The 16,579-nt window shown below is 56.6% G+C and overlaps 2 protein-coding genes across 2 annotated transcripts; both read right to left on the reverse strand.

Annotated features, from left to right (window-relative positions):
• Nucleotides 1-7,608: 7,608 nt before the first annotated feature.
• JDV02_003045 (uncharacterized protein) lies at nucleotides 7,609-9,430 on the reverse strand. Its single transcript, XM_047984130.1, has 2 exons — nucleotides 8,891-9,430; nucleotides 7,609-8,836 (listed from the first exon to the last, which is right to left on the reverse strand). The coding sequence occupies exons 1-2, from the start codon at nucleotides 9,309-9,311 to the stop codon at nucleotides 8,427-8,429; spliced, it is 831 nt and encodes a 276-aa protein (XP_047840103.1). The 5' UTR covers nucleotides 9,312-9,430; the 3' UTR covers nucleotides 7,609-8,426.
• Nucleotides 9,431-11,459: 2,029 nt separating this feature from the next.
• JDV02_003046 (uncharacterized protein) lies at nucleotides 11,460-16,521 on the reverse strand. Its single transcript, XM_047984131.1, has one exon. It carries the CDS (start codon nucleotides 16,388-16,390, stop codon nucleotides 11,549-11,551), a length of 4,842 nt encoding a protein of 1,613 aa, XP_047840104.1. The 5' UTR covers nucleotides 16,391-16,521; the 3' UTR covers nucleotides 11,460-11,548.
• Nucleotides 16,522-16,579: the final 58 nt, after the last annotated feature.

Raw genomic sequence — 16,579 nt, forward strand, 5'->3', positions numbered from 1 at the left:
ACGAGCTTTGCATTGTGAAAGTCAATAGCCTATTGCCATGGAAGCGCCGAGGACAGCCTGGCAGAAGGCGGAGAGGGGGCGGGGGGCTGGAGGCGACGCTGGGACTATGGCGCTGCCATCATACGCCACGACGGGCTGCCGTGGAAGCGACAAGCCATGTTGCTGCTTCGCCAAAGACATGCAGCCTTCGCCCCTTCCTAACGCTTTAGGACCTCACCCCCTTTAAGGTGACCACACGCCACCTTCCCAACGGGGCCTGACGGCCGTGGCTCTAACATGCCAAACCCCACGGCGCCCTCGGTGATCTACAGGCCGACATACTATCCGATGCATCCTTAACTGTCAGGCCCCTTGGACGACGACCACTGTGGTCCAGAAATCTCGATGCTCTCTGCGACTCTGATGCGTGCGTCTCGCCGTTGCATGCCTCTATGTACGCCTGGTACCAGTCAGTGGGCGCCAAGCACGGTCGGCCGAGCAGCTCACTACATGACCCGAAGCAGCGTACGGAGCACTCGTTTGGGCAATTTCACATCTGCTGTAAGCCAACGCATCGACAAAGATATGGTGTGGTCTCTGCCCTCTGCCCTTTCCGGCGAGGCGGCACTGGAAACAGCTAACATTGCGCGGGTTCGTTCAGTCACTGTTGGCCACAGACGCCGCGCTGCGAGGACCACCAAAGCAAGACCTCCCCTCCTCCCCATGCAGAGGAAGTGGCACTAGTAGATGACCTGCATTCTTCATCGTCGTAGGTACTGTAGCACTGACGGGAGAGAGTGGAGCGAGCGGCAGATGCCGTTAGGCAGTGGGTTGCAGCCCAAGCCCCAGCGGGTTGTACATACATGTAGGGACCTGACTCGCCTCGCACCAGGCGCCCAGAGTACGGGCCAAGGTGAGTTTGTCGCCTACATGATGCGATGTGCTCTTGTCATTGGACCTCGGATGGCCCATCTTACACCGACAGATCGGGCCCGACGCAACGCCCACGAGACAACATATGAACGTGACGGCCTTAGACCGTGAGGGTGATGGCAAACGCAGCCCACGCCTAGCCCCCGCCTCGTGCAGAAGAAAAGGCATGGAGTACCGAGCCGGTGGTAACAGTCGCGTGGCTAGCGGCCATTAGAGGATACTATTCACTAGCACTGGCAGAGGGAGGGAACCGCGGTCGCCACGGGCCCTTTGGCTTCCCGTCTCATCAGTTCAGCCTATATATTCCCCTCGTCAACCACTCCCTCGGCGCCTTGCGGCAGGGCTGAGGGCAACCCAGGGGACCCGGCAGGACGGTGGGGAGCCGTCGGACCCAGTGCACAGCAGGTAATCGATACGAACATCTCCAACCTCGGCCAGTTGTGGCGGCCAGACCTCCGTGGTCACAGCTGGATCCTGCCTCTCTGCATGGGGCGGCAGTAAAAGCAACAGCGGCAGCAGGGAACATGTGGGCTTTGGGGGTCGTACATGTACTCGTCATGCTTGAACCTCGTACGGCTGTGCTGCAGTGTTGGCACAAAGGCAGGGGCTGATCGGGCCCCTGTTCTGTCTCTGTGTTCCGTACGACAGCGAGTGTGGACTTGGGTATTCATGTCGAGAACATGAAGGCGCCGGCCCAAATGCGCAGTTGGAGGTGACAGATCAACTCAACCACGGAAGCTGTCTCTCGAAACGGGCCTGCTGACCGGTCACAAACACGGCTTCCCTCTCTGGGCTATGTGGCCAGGTCGGTGCAGCCCGTGGACGCAATCCGTCTAGCCTGCTGGCGGACACATACACAGTACCGAGCTGGACAAAGAGACCAGAAGCAACCCCTTGCAATTAGGACGACGACGTCGACGTTGTCCTAGCGTCCCTGGGGGAAGCTCGCTCCATCCCCGTCTCTCCAGCTCCAGAGGGCATCCATCAGTCTCCCAACATTGAACGTGTCCAACGCTTGATAGCCTAATCAGAAACTTACTTTTCCAGCAGCATCTCAAGCTCTGCTTGGCGGCGCGACATCTATTTTCAGCTGCCGCCCTGTGGCGCCGCAGCATCCGGCCCTTCTCCCGACATACCACCGTTACTAGCTAGTCGACCCCAGCCCAGCCCGTCCCGGCTGTCGCTGCTCGGCACTCTTTGACCCGCAGGCCTGCCGAGTGTCGTTGGGGGTCAGACGGTTCAGTAATTAAGCCCGGCGTTCTCCGGTCCCTGAAGCCTCTGTGGTAATTAAGGTCAAGCATGTGCACAAGAGTTCAACTATAGGCTGGCATTCAAATGTTTGCGGGCAAAGGGCTGCCAAGGGGGCTGATCATGGCTAAAGGAGGAAGCACAAAGCCGAATAGCCCGCAATTCAGAAGCAGTCGCAAGTACATACGAAGCAGTTAGTAGCAGCAAGCAGAGGCACGCCACAATCCCTTCCGTGCAACATACGAACTGGGCGGTGCGGGCGAGACCGAGGGCTATCGTCGCGACAGCCGGGCAAGCTTGCAAAAGTTTCCTTCGATTCGGGCCTGCCGCCGCCGTCGTCATTTATACGGGGGCAGCACCTGTCCCCTCGCCTGTCAAACCCGGTCCACCCTCGTACTGACACTACCAATTGGCAGTAGTGCTAGAACATGGACCGCTGCCTAGAGTCGGTGGCTTGCGTTCCCTGGCGCCGCCGCTGTTAGGGAGGTTGACGCTAATCGACCTTTTGCGAAGCGGCAGCCGGCTACGAGTGAGACAGGCAGGCAGAGGCTGAGCGGAGGCCAACGCCTCTCCAACCACGGCGACCCTGCTGCCGAACGGTGTGGACCTAGGGGCGTCAACGTTTGCTTCCACGGGCCGCATAACAAGCAGTCCAACGGCAGGCGAGGTTCGAATGCGCTCTCCCCATCCTGCCAACATAACGGCTCAGCCACATTTCTGGGCCATATTCTCCCGAGAGCCGAAAGCAACCAGTAAGAAGTTTACTTGTTACAGCACATACATACTATAGCGGCGCAGAGAGACTACTACGACGTAGCGCCTGAGCCCGGATCGTTGTTGAGTGAGACAGAATCGCGTGTTTCGACGCCATCATGGAATGTTCCGTGAGCGGGTATTCTTCATGTTCGTCTCGACCCCTTAAACTCCTTTGCAACTAGCTTGCTTCGTGACCTGCCAATTGTGCGCTGACACTCCCCCCTCGACCCCAACCCCCATTCTGCAGGTGACATCGAGTGACAGGTGTCAACACCGTAAAGGGGCTAGGAGGGAGCACGGCGATTGACCGAATACCGACTGTTTTGATGTCGTTTCCTCCACCTGACGCGGGCGACATCGATTTGTGGCAAACGCGCTCTCCCTGTTTGTACGCCGTCGATCCCGGCGGGATCCTTCGCCTCCTTGCAGGACTTCGCGTCAAGCCGTCGATCATGACCGTCTCCTTTGCTTGGCAAACCCACGTGCTAACGGCACTAGGGGGAGACTCCGTTCGTCCGTGCAGACGTGGAAGGCGTCAAGAAGCCAGTTCGTCGTGCCGGCAGGCAATGCCGCAAACGCCCGGGTCCCCAGAGGAGGATTCGAGTGTGGAGATGGTTAAAGCGGTGTCAAACGGTAGGGGGCCCACGACGGCTATGACCGTGATCAATACTACTGTACGTGCTCAAATCCCTGTCCCAGCCCCTACTACGAGGAGGCTCCGTATACGTGCCTATGCGTCGCTGCAAGCCCCCTTGCCTTGGATCCTCTAGTCCACACGATTGAGACCGACAGCGCCGAAGATGCCCAGTGTGATTCTACGGTCAACGATTCATATACATGAACAGGTTGCTGACCTAGATGCGAAGTTCCGGGCCGCTGCTCCATCCGCCACAAGATGAGCTTGAAGCAAGCTTCGCCATCATGTTCACGATGGTGCAGAGAATTCAATTCTCGTCTTGGCACAGCTCATCACCGGTTGACCGCCCCGCGACATGTACACGTAATGTAAGCTCGTGCGTGCAAACGGCTTTAGCCCCTCCACCCTGGATAGATTACTTATCAGGGGCTTTCATTCACAGGGTGAATCAAGCTTTCCAATAGATTATAACTTTTCAGACTACAAAACCCGACGGGTAATAAAGCCACAAGGTTCATGGTGTTAACATATCAAGGTCGTTTGACCCAGATGCCGCTGCCATCATGCACTGTGAGGGGAGCCGTTATTTTCACTCTGCAGGATTGCGGAGAAGCTTTTTCTTCCAATGTCTTGGCGAACCGATTGCTCAGCGGCATTTGACCGCGGGGACATGGAGTGTGGCGGAGTACATGTACGGAGTACGGAGGGCACCCAGTTTTGACCACATAGACGTGGGCATTTATGGTCATGACGCGTCCGATGAGATTTTCCGCGGTTTTCGCGGGCGAAGAGAGCGGCTTATGATAACGAAACAGCCAGCTAGAGATAAATTGACTTGCGGTGTGTCCTCTTGTTTGAAAGGAGGAGTTTGTACACTCTAGACATGACGCACGTACACTCTCAGGGATCAATGATGGGGCGCGGTTATCTAACTGGAGCGAAACAAGGGCAAATTGCGCGCCCTGAAGATGAGAACAAAAGCGCCGACAACTGCTCTGCTCGCAAGACGTCTGTGGAGCTGCAAGTTTTCGGAGGTGAATAAAAATTTTCAGCTTGCAACAAACTAAGAACTACACCTGGTCAGAAGCTCGATGGACCGGCTCAATAGCCGACTGAACGCGCGCAAGGGGCCCCAGTTCCTATGCACACACGCTGCAGCACGCGGTAGCAAACGGCACAGCCGTCAAGTTTCAAAAGCTGCAGGGCAATCATTCGGCTGCATCGGAAGACAAGACTTGCGATGCTAGCTCACAGGGGGCGACCTTGTACATGCATGTTTTGTTGTCCTACTACGTACGTACATTGGACATCAACGGTGGTGGCAGATGAACTGGCCCGCGGGCGGAAGTACTTGCCGCCCATGGCTGATCGCAGCATCCTTTATTACAGCCGTTATGTAGTAACAAGGTCGGGGCATGCGTGCCAAGGTAGCCTCGAGCCGCTCCGTGGGTTACACGGAAGTGGCCCAGTCCGCTGTCCGGGAACCCTCCGCCCCCAGGGTTGCCAATGATGATTCGTGAGGCCACATGCAGGGTATCGAATGACGATGCGCAGGCCATATCGGATCGGGTCACGTTCCTTGCCGCGCGATTCCATCTATCCCCGTCGTTCCTGTGCCCAGAATCAAGCAAATATCTCCCAGCGCCGAATCCCGGTCTCGTCTCAGGTATTGGGTTGACTCGAGACTCGCGTCGAACCGCATCGGGCAAGCCGCAGCAGCAGCAGCTCGCACCCGGCATATGGGAACCCTGTCCCTGCTCAACCGCGAGAGGGTCGAGGTCCAGTCTGGAAGCTCACCCAGGGCTAATATCGGTACGTAACGCCCAAACAACACTGGTGCTTGGTCATATAGCGTCTGAGCCTTGAGACACTGTTGGTAGTCGCGAACAAGAAAGCGCTGTGATCGTGGGTATGACGTAGCGGCGTGGCGTTCGCGGGAGCCTCGTGGCGCTGGCCGGTCTGTCTTGCCTGTGCAACTCAGAATACTTCTTGTAGTCAGAGAAGGAGAAGAAGGGGAGGGCGAGGGGTTACTATCGTACATATGAGCAAGCAGCCGGAGCAGTGAGTCCGAGTAGGGCCTCGAGAGCTGAACACAGCCGCCGCATACCAGCACGCCACGTGTGCTGCGAGTAGCCAGTTGCGGCAGAACTAAATTAGCATGTACTTTCGTGCTCGCGATGAAGGTACAGCGGGCAGCCCTACAGCGCCGCGTTCAGCTCTTGCCAGCGAGCGGGGTCTACGCCAGTACTCACGACTCCGGTCTCGAGGTACGCGTGTCGTACAAGGCACGGACGGGGTCTCCACGGATGCATGGGCACCCGGGCGTCGTCACGCTGCAGAAGAGAGGAAAGCCAAGAAGCCACTCGTCGCTTGCTGTTGTGTCACACAGAAACTCCATGTTCACGCACGCCCGTTTTGTTCCCCTCTTAGGTCCGACGACTGATATGCACTCTAGGCCGGTGATAAACGGCCAGACAAAACTCGCACCGAGGCACGCCAAGCACAATAGACTTGTGCGACGCATGTCAAGTCGTTGATTCGTTGGAATGGCACATGCCAGCAGCCCGTGGACTCGGCGCTGAAATATACCGACGAACCGACTTCCTTCTCTGTGTCTTTGCTTGCCCGACCGACATGTGTGGACGTGAACAGGATCTGGCAGATATAACGTTCAAGTAGTGACCACTTACATAGATGAAGCCCCCGCCATCGTGAGGCTCAAAACAAGGAAGCTTCAATTACCCAAAGAGGAAATCCGGAGAATCACTGCCAAAACCGCTATTGGTCACGGGCTCCTTATGACAATGTGACAATGCGGGCCAGTTATAGCGTCAGATGGAGAGGCGGCCGGGTGACGATGATCGTACATCGACCTACTAGTACTGACCGGTTAAGCTGCGTGTCTAAGACCAGCTTATTAGGCACCATGCCGCGTCGAACCGCTTCGGCCCGTTGCTGCAGCCGCAACACGCGCTTCACCATCAATGCGACCCGCGATCTGGCGGATCGCGATCTCGCACAACCGCCCGCTCCCGCCCGTGTCTCGCGGCCCACCAACCCGAATGCTACTAGTAATATGCAGAGAAAAGGGATGCCACTGGTCGTAGAAGGCTGTCTCAGAGATTCCACCGCCCCATATGGCACAAGGATTGAGATGGGCGAGGGCATCGTGAGTAAAGGCATCTCCGGAGCCAGTGTAGGTTGACCGACCCCGACCACCAAAGTTTTTAGTATCAAGCTGGCGAGTTCCAGTAGGCGATCGAAGATCTGCTGTCGGTTTTGGACGGGATATGTCAATCCCGTCTGGGCCGAGTCGGCATTGTCCTCGACCAGACGCAGGGCTGAAGGCCTAGACCTGGATTGCATGTAGGACTTGGTAAGCTCCAACCGCAGTGCCGGCCAAAACCACCAGCGTTGTCAATTACATGCGCAGACGGAAGATCGGCAGTCAGAACGTCGTCTGTCAGGACTTCGGTGGGCTCCTCCGGCTCATGCAACCCACAAGGGCCTTGCCGGCCCGGCAAGTCTTAAGCCTCCACTCCCGCAGATTGATGCAAGTGGAAATAACTCGAGTGCAGCGCGAGTGCCATTGCATGTGTGGGCCATGGTACGATTACGATTATCCTGCTCAGAGGCGTCTGTGGTGATGCCGCGCCGCCACTGGCATGCCATCGTCTCCGCCCCTAGCGCCGCTGAAGGATTCGGGGGGTCGCCGAGGAACAGCGGCATCACGGAGGCCAAATAAATTTGGATACATATGGCCTCTCCGAAGCCCGCAGTTTCACTGTCGTCGAGTCATCTTCAGGGCTCTCTGGTGGTGCATCCGCTTTGCCGTGCTCCATGTCGCCTTTGTCTATGCTTCGATACCAGCAGAAGGTGGGGGTTGTCTCAGTTGATGATGGCAGACGATCATGAAGTGGACCAGCCCGCTCACAATAAAAGTCATGTGTCGAACTGGGGTTCAGATCCTCAAGTGACAAGCTCTTCCCCCGCACGCCCCCCCCCCCCCCTTCTCTGTTCCCTGCTAGTCCTCCAACCCTGCTGATAACACTACTCCTCATGGTTGTAATGACTTTTCGAGATGACCACGCCAAGTCGCTATTACATTCTCTGTGAATTCTCTGTGAATAGTAGGTAAGTCAGACTAGCGGTACGGTGGCAGGGGTGATCTTGCAGCAACCCATTGATCTGCGTGGAACATTCTCATTGACTGCGAACTGTGGCTGAAACTGCCACCGTGACGAGCATCACACTCTCTGATGTAAGGCATCGCGGCACCTTGTCGTCCTCCACGGCCTGTGGGCTGGCTGATCGAACTGAATACGAGAAGCATACGACCAAGTTCGGCTGGATAGGCCTGTGCCTGCATCGTGAGTCAGTGCCGCCGCGAGGCATGCCACTCCCAACTCATGTGACAATTTATAGCGGTCAGGTTGGACAATCCATGCAGGCTTCCTCGGTATGGAAAGGCTCCGACACCCTGCCACGTTTTCAAAGATATTCAACATGAGTGACGGAAACAATCGCCTCATGCCTCCTGCGTGTCTGCTCCTAGGCGGTTGACACTGTGAACGCCACAATCCGCCATGGCATCTTATACAGCCAAGCGATCGATCGATTGCTTTGTCAGCAGAAGGCTTCATCTCAAGTGTTCCAAAGACACAACACCAACCATGCATCCAGGGTTCCCCCTGACATCACAAGACTACAGAGTAACGCTTTCGCCCATCCTATCCGCCTCTCACTCCCCCTCCACGAACAGTCGACAGCGCTCCCCAACTTATCGAACTTAGTAAGGAATCGGCGCGAGCTCGAGCGATTGGGCATCGACAGATATCGACCGGATCCATTTCATTCTGTAGTTGTGACCAACTCAGGCGTTGGAAAGTGCAAATGCAAGCCACGGGCGCCAACAGACTTCATCATCCACGGGGTCGATCACCGACGGAAGGTATTGGGTTTGCCACTCCTCTTGAGCAACGCTACTCCAACGTCTGGGATGCGCGCTCATGTATCGCGCTTTGCAATACTCCCAGTAAGCTGGGTACCATCCTGCTTGGCCCCAGCCAACAACGGCGGCAACATGCGGCTGGGGTCCCGGAGAAAGAAGAATGTTGGGTGCGACAAGGCTGTTATGCGTGAAGGCAGTCTGCTCGTCAGTGCCAATATGAATGTCGCAGGCTTCCTGTAGCTGCTGCACTGCCTCGGCGCCTTGGAATGGTCCCGTCAGCTTGGGGCGATAGCGTAGAATCGTGTCGTTCAGTGGCTGCTTATTCAACTTGCCTGTGAGTAGCGAGGTAAGTTTCTGTCTCTTGTACGACGAAGGCTAGCACATACCAACGTAATGGTCGTGCCTCCCCTGTTCCAAGCTCCTCCAGGCTGCTACGGCCTGTCGAAGCTCGCCGCAGACGTCACGTTTGGCCTCATTGGACAGGCGAGTCCACGCTTGGTTGAGAGGTATGCCTTCCACCAGCGACATGTAGATGAAAGTTTGGCCTCCATCTTGCGTCCAACCAAAGACTTCTGGTACGGTGATGAGCCCTCGGAGCTGATCTCGCACCCAGGTTTGTGTGATGGCTTCTGCGACGGTGACGTCGGCTCCGTACTTGACAAACAGGCCTAGAGGAGGTATTCGAACGGGCGGGGGTCGCCTATAGCTGGTTCCACGCTTGGTGTTGAGCAGCCGGTTGAGAGCCCTGATCTCGGCTGGCGAGGGGAGTGCCGGTCCCCCATTATCATTGACGGCCGCGGGAGACATGACAACGACAAGCCAGCGGTGTATTCTTTCTGCGTGCACCGAGCGTGCACCGACGCGGAGACGGTGCAGCGGGCGAGTTCATCATGATGGAGCGGACGGATGCACCGGGCGTCTTGTATTTGTTGGTGATAGACTTCCAGCTCAGCGCCGCCCGAAAGCTGGACATTTGGTGGCGGGTGCCTCTCGGAGCCGCAAGTTTAATTTTTCCAGGCCGTCACTTGGACTGCAGCCTTGAGCGCCGCGGAAGGAGCGCAGCTATCGCAACTGCCTATTCTATTGAAGAGCAGCAAAAGCGGATTTTCAAGAGATTTGATGTTGCCGAAACTTGAAAGTCGTGCCAGCAAAGCTCGTCCCTGCAGCTGTCATTTTGTCTACTCTTATCAACCTGCACCATCACCATCACCCCAAGGCTCCCCGCAGTGGGTTCGTCAACTGCCGGCTTTGGCCTTATTTTAGCGGGTCTCAGCAGATCCATTTATTATCATGGGCGTGGAGAGCCTACTAGACGCCTATGTAGGTACGCGCCTAACAAGTGCAACGTCTGGGTCCGGCGTTGGCTTGATGACTTGCATACCGGTGAAGCTGCAAAGCTAAAACATTGGGCCTCCCTAGAACGGACAATAGTATCTGGTGCGCCGGAGCACGATCAGCAAGGCCGGATCCACCAGTTCAAAAACTGGCAGTGAGCACGACATCTAGCCCTTGTAAACGACAAGGAAACCTGTCGTGCGACGCAGCGTTGTTGAACTCTAGCCGGTCGATTCTCCCACGCCTACTCATATATAGACGTCAGTCACACGAAGCCTTCGATCTCTCTACACACGATAAATGAAATCAACTCAAAACAATGAGCGGTTCAGCCTGGAGGGCTGCTCATCATTGCGTTGTCACGCACGTGGGCGGACTCCGACCGCGGTTGCAGGCATAGGTGAGACGAGATGCGGCCCAGCACACTCGGGCTCCGCACACAATAGACGCCCCAGCGGAGGACGTAAGATCTCTTGTTTGATGCGGGCTCTCTCGTTGACAGTACGTACTCGTCTAGGCGCGGGCGGGCGATTCGCCTCAGCTGCGGTTACCCAGCCGTGAGTCCGGATCCGTATAAATGCCACCGCAGAGGCCCAGTCGTGGAAGCCCCAGAGAGGCTTGTTTTGCATGGTCGAGGCATCGCTGCCAGTGTGATACGTTGATGTCAAGCACCTGTACTTACGAGTACACTCAGTCCGCTGGAATAATCGTCGTTTCACATCGAGCCCCAAGCCCAAGATTCTCCGTCTACAGAACATTGAAGTCGTCCAATGGCAACCCCTACGCCTCCCGACCACATCATGCAAACTCGATCTCCTGCAGAAGCGCGAGTACATACACACCCATGGCAAGATCGACCGTTGGCCGACAGTGAAAGGATAGACTCCGGCCCCAGCCCTTGCAGCCGCCGCCTTCCGGCCTCATCCCGAGGCCGCCGGAACCAGGTGAATCCGGGGAAAACTGCAGCGCGTGTGCTGCACGCCACACTTCTGCGGTTCAATTCAGCTTACGGGTCCTCACCCTTTTCTCATCAATAGGATCTTGCTCGAAGATTCTACTGACTGGCTTGCCCACATAAGGCTTGCCACCACGACGGGGACGTTTGGCATCGATCGCGATCGCGATCGCCCCGCCTTCAACTACGTTTCCCAGGGCCAGACCCCTAGAGAAGCCACCCCATGTCGCCTGAGGAACCCTCATGTGACACGTCCTGACTACCCTCGCTGCTGTGCGAGCATAGCATGCAGCAGGTACATGTACCTGTGGTCAACGTTGAGATGAAGTCATGTCCGTCCCGAAGAAGGGGGCCTTGGGCGACGCACTAAACGGGCGCGACATGCAGATGTTTCGTTCATGTGATCGTGGGAGACCCCCATCGAATACTAAAACGGGAATGTGTGGGCGCTGAAAGGCCTTGGATAGAGCGTAATGCGTCCGCGGATATCTCGACTCCACGGCGTGCTAGTAGCCTACTTTATCGTTGCCCTATGGCGTTTCTTTATCAGGTACTGCTCAGACTCTCGTCAAGACATTATTAGGATATGCCGTTGTGATCAGAATCTACAGCTCGCCAATCTCAATTCTCATTTGAGTTGAAATAAGCATCACGTATGGAAAAAGGTGGCCGGTAGCTGTCATTCAACATGGGAAAAAAAGCATCCCAAGTAGCCGTCAATCGCACGAATCTCAAACGACTCTGGTATCAAAGCTTAGAAAAACTCCCAGATATTCTTCTTCCACCAAGGCTTCGTCTGTACCTCCTCCCGCCTGTAGCCTTCCTCCATCACGTCATGCTGGCCAACGATAGTCAAGAACACTTCGTTCAGCGTGGTGGGGCTGACGCTATGATGAGCGATGCCAAGCGCGGCCTTGTTCTCCTCGAGAACGATGAGAAGCTGCCCAATTGCGCTACCACTGTCCGCGGCGGCGTTTGCTTCTCGGTGGTCACTCTTCCGACTCTGGAGTTCCCTGACGGCTTCCGTCGGGATTGAGAAGCGCATTTGCCCGTGGAATGTCTCCTGCTCAACCTCAGCGCCCCGAAATGTGCCCAAGATCCATGTCCGCACGCGGTCCATCTCCTCGGGCGTTGAGTGCGGTGCCGTCTCGCTCACGAGATGAACGTGAAGAGTATCGCCGAAGCGGTGGCGAAGTGAGTCAGTCGCACCCAGGGCGAGCATCCTCTTAGCCATGATCCCTGCCCGATTGGCCAGCGCATCGGCCTCTTCCATGCTATGAGTAGTGAGGAGGATCGATCGCCCGGGGACGATGGTCTCAAGCGTTCGCCACATGATTCGCTTAGCGGCGGCATCTAGCCCTGACGAGGGCTCGTCCAGAAGGATGACGGACGGGTTGCCCGTAAGCGCAATGGCGAGAGATAGCTTACGCTTATTGCCGCCAGAGAGCGTATGGGCCATAACGTCCGTGTAGGCGCCGAGGCCGACGGCACGAACCACGGCATTGACTTGATGCTTCACGTCGGTGATGCCCCTGATGCGCGCAAAATGCTCTAAGTGTTCGGCCACAGTCATGGAGTCGATGGCGTCGAACTGAGGGCAGACGCCAAGGTTCTGCCGGGCGAGCGGTCGATTCTTGGAGATCGAGGCGTTCTCGACAAAGACGTCGCCACCCCTCTTGCTCGTAGCGAGGTCGCCGCGGATCAAGGAAATCGTAGTCGACTTGCCCGCGCCGTTCGGGCCCAGAAGGGCAAAGACCTGGCCGTGTTCCACGCCGAAAGTGACATTGTCCACGGCAGTGTTGTTGCCAAAAGCCTTGGTCAGGTGGACAACGCGAAGACCATCGTTCTGCCCCTCTGGGCCGTCAACGCGGTCTACTTCGTCCGCGATCTCCGGGTCATCGACTTCATTTGACTTTCTAGCCGACCCCGTATTGAACTTGCCACTCCCGCTTTCAATCCACACAACAAGCGTGAAGAGAAGTATGGCCTGCAGCGAGAGGTAAAGAATCGGCCCGCCAAACGCGGTGATGGCGCCGGGATATGCTCTGAGCTTGTCACCGTCGCACGACGCCGAAAATACATTGAGGGCGACGAAGAAGGCCCGAACGAGAGATCCCGTGGGAAATATGGCGGAAATGACCCAATGCCCTATGAGAACGTTGCGGTCCGCAGACGCGGCCGGTGAGAATGTGAGGATGTAGAGAAAAGCAATCATGTAAACGGCGAAGCCGAGGCCTTGAAGCACAGATGTAGCGGCGTACGTGGCGAGAGAGCTCCCCAAGAACAGGGAGAAGAAGTAGGCCACGAGGATCGAGACCATCCCGTACAGCATCAAGACAGGGAAGAGGTAGCCAATGTTGTACCAGATGCTCGACGAAGCGGCAAATACGACGGTGACCAATGCCATTGAGACGAGCATGATGGAAAAGTCAAAGACGAGATGCGCTGCCCACGTTGGAAGCGTGCGGGCGCCGCTCGAGTACTGCAACCCCCTCACGTTCATGCGTCGCTCGACGTTGGGATACAGCCCAAAAAGACCAGGATAGATGGAACAAGCGAGGGCAAAGTACACGACGACCTGCAGAGCCTTGCCTGTCCCGGGTGCCACCGGGGAGTCGAAGATGGAATACGCAGTGGCGATGGTCTTGTTTGCGAGCATGGTGTTCATCAGGTTCTGGGTTATGACCGCGGTGATCATCGAGTACTTGTCAGCCTTGTACGCCACGGTTGGGACAGTTCCGGAGTCGCCTAGGAACCAGCCGCCTGGCGTCACATTTTTGCGGTTGTCCTCGATGAAGGATTTGAAGCCGTCCAGTGAGTCGACCAGCTTGACCGTGATGTTGCCGACCGAGGTCTGGCCGCTTCCATCACCCGACCCAGAACCACCGGGAAGCAACGGCTTGAGAAGGTTGAGGACATTCGAGCCGTCAAACTTGGAGGACGGCCCGCTGACGATCATGGCCGTGTTGATAAGATCCTCAAAGTCGTCGTTCGAGTCCCGGCTGCTCTGTTCGCTGGGCAGACACCCTACCGCCCCTTCATTCCTGACAAGGATTTGTGTGATGGCCGCAGCGATGATGGGAATCAGAAATGCTGCGACGTATGGGATCCAGTTCGTCTTGAAGACGACAAGTCGCTTGCGAAGAAATACCGCGACTTGTTGCGCCCAGCCGACGGTACGGCCCGAGAGGAGGCCTTGAGCGGTGTCCTTGGCGCCACCATTCGACAGTACGGTATCTTCCGAGCCAAAGGGCAACTTCTCCTTTGCCAGAGGTGGGCGACCATCACTTCGGACCGAGCCACCATATACATCTTTGTCGCGCACCTCTTCAGCAAGATTGAGGAAAACATCTTCGATCGTAGGGCCAGAGAATCTGTACGGAATATTCTCTGCCTCGAGGACGCGGATGACCTCTGCGGCGAGAGCCGACGTTGGTGCAACATAGGTCATGGTGTTTGATTCCATCTTGCAGTCTACACCCGCGACCTGGGGTGCGTGTTGGATCTTGCGTGAATTGAGGACGTGAACACGGTAGCCTGCGCCGAAAGTATCCTTGAGCTGCGCCGAAGAGCCCTCGGCCCGGAGCTTCCCCTTTGACAGGATGGCGATATTGTCTGCAAGCAAATCTGCCTCATCTAGGAAATGCGTAGTCATGATGATTGTGCGGCTGCCGCGTTCCGAGAGCAGAATGTCCCAGATCTTGCGCCGCGAGAGCGGGTCGATGCCCGAAGACACCTCATCAACGCAGCAGACGGCGCTCCCGCCTGTGAGCATCATTCCCAGCTGGAGTTTGCGCTTCTGTCCGCCCGAGAGTGTTTTAGACGCAGCCTTGGCCTTTTGACGTAGGCCAATGGCGTCAATGAGTGCCTTTGTCTCCTCTTGGGTTGCATGCTTCTGCGGTGACTTGATCTGGTTGAAGAGGGTGATGTGCTCCTCGACAGTGAGTTCGTCCCAGAGCACGTTCTTCTGCGGCGCGATTCCGAGGCCGCCGCTTGCGTCGATGGAGACGTTGCCACTGGTAAAGTTGCTGATACCAGCGACGATGTCCAACGTAGTGCTCTTGCCGCTCCCGTTGGCACCAAGGAGCGCCAGAATCTGACCCTTCTTGGCAGTAAGAGTAAGGTCATCGACTGCAACAACTTTCGGACGTGGCGGTGAAACAAAGGAAAACAGCCGGCGAAGGAAACTGGGCCGGTATATCTTGGTCATGTTCTCCACGCGAACGACGTCGGGCGCTGAAGCGCCTGATTGACCTGCTTTAGACGGCCCAGAGCTGCGAACGCCCGTTGTGACGCCGTGGAATGTTCGTTCAAGGTAGGCTGCCAGTACCGGATAGACAAAGATGTGCACGCCGAGAAACACCCAGAGGACTATGCCAGGTAGGTTCCACGGGCTCTCGGGAGGAGCCTTGAGTAAATCGGTAGCCCTGCCCACTTGCTCATACCGGGCGACATATGTGATGAAGAAGACAAATGTGCATGGCGTAAACAGCAGACTGAGGACGACAACAGCGCCGGTGCCAGGATTTGTCAGTGCCTGAGCAACGATGCCCAGCACGATCCAGACGACAGCGGTAACGACGCCCGAAAGCTGCGCCTTTCTGAAGAACGAGGCGCCGAGCAGGGACATTGATGTGATGGCAATGCCGCTCAGCAGGAAAAACACGATGAGGACCCCATAGTTTGTTTCCTTCCAGATCATGGTGCGGCAGATGACGGCCGCAACGATCCAGCCGGGCATATACGTGACCATGAAGGCGTTGTGGTGAGAGATGAGGCGGGCAAACTGGCGGTGCCAACCGTGCGAGGCGGGCATCATGGCATCGATGAGCTGCGAGAGACCCTTTTCGCGTTCCGTGGCGATGAGGCCAGGCATGTGGTAGCAGACACCGATCAGAGCAATGAGGAAGGCAACGCTCAGATAGTTGATAAAGGACGATTGGTAGTCGCGACGAAGCTTCGCCTCGCGCTCGTCTTCCGTATCCGCCGTGTACGGGAATTGCTGCGTCTTCGAAGGGAACGAGTCTCCGGCGATGGAGCGGTCGACTGCTTGCTGAAGCGGCAGCGCATAAAGCTGCGCGTCATTCTCGTCCGAGCTGACCTTGAAGTCGAGGCCAAGGCCACCATCTGCGCGGAGGGTGTAATTCCAGATACCACCCTTGCCCTCATCGGGCGACGAGTGGAAGACGACGGCGCCGAAGCATTTCGACGTCCCGCGGATGGAGCTGCGGCAGACGTAGCCAAGCTCGTCTTCTGTCTTGAGTCTGCTCGCGTTCTTTCCCGCGCCCGCGACTATCTCCACGACGGAGGAGATGACTCGGTCGATCTCGCCGCCGGTGTGGCCGCTGTTGACTAGGGCGACCGTGTCTCGTCCGCCTCCGGCATGTGCGAGAGCATCACCAAGAGATCGAACATCCTGGAGATCCCCAAAGCCAAACCTGGAGTTGGGCTGATTGAACTGCCGACCTAGGCCAAGATAGATGGAGGCGAGGACAGGTAATATGAGGGCGCTGTATAGGGTCGTCGTGAAATGACGCGCGAGGATGATCTTGAGTGTCTTGTTGGTGAGGGTGTTTGTTTGTCGGTAGAGGTCCATTTCAAGGCCGCCGCGGGCCTACCTAGCCGGCAAAGGAGCTAGACAATTCCGTATGAATGCACTCGATATCTTGAAGTCGAGTAAAAACAAGAGTGTTTCTGTTTCTTTGGCCCGAGAAGGGGAAATGTAGAGGAAAGCGAAAGCAACGCCAACAAAGAAAATATCCAGAGCCGTCCAAAGCCATCAGGA

This window comes from Purpureocillium takamizusanense, chromosome 2 (genome assembly GCF_022605165.1).
Source record: "Purpureocillium takamizusanense chromosome 2, complete sequence".
Classification (NCBI taxonomy): Eukaryota; Fungi; Ascomycota; class Sordariomycetes; order Hypocreales; family Ophiocordycipitaceae; genus Purpureocillium; species Purpureocillium takamizusanense.

Excerpts from the sequence above, each read along its gene's own strand:
- JDV02_003045 (XM_047984130.1), bottom strand. The coding sequence starts at position 9,311 with ATGTCTCCCGCGGCCGTCAATGATAATGGGGGACCGGCACTCCCCTCG. Across the intron at positions 8,837-8,890 it reads GAGGCACGACCATTACGTTG|GCAAGTTGAATAAGCAGCCA; the intron begins GTATGTGCTAGC and ends CGCTACTCACAG.
- JDV02_003046 (XM_047984131.1), bottom strand. The coding sequence starts at position 16,390 with ATGGACCTCTACCGACAAACAAACACCCTCACCAACAAGACACTCAAG.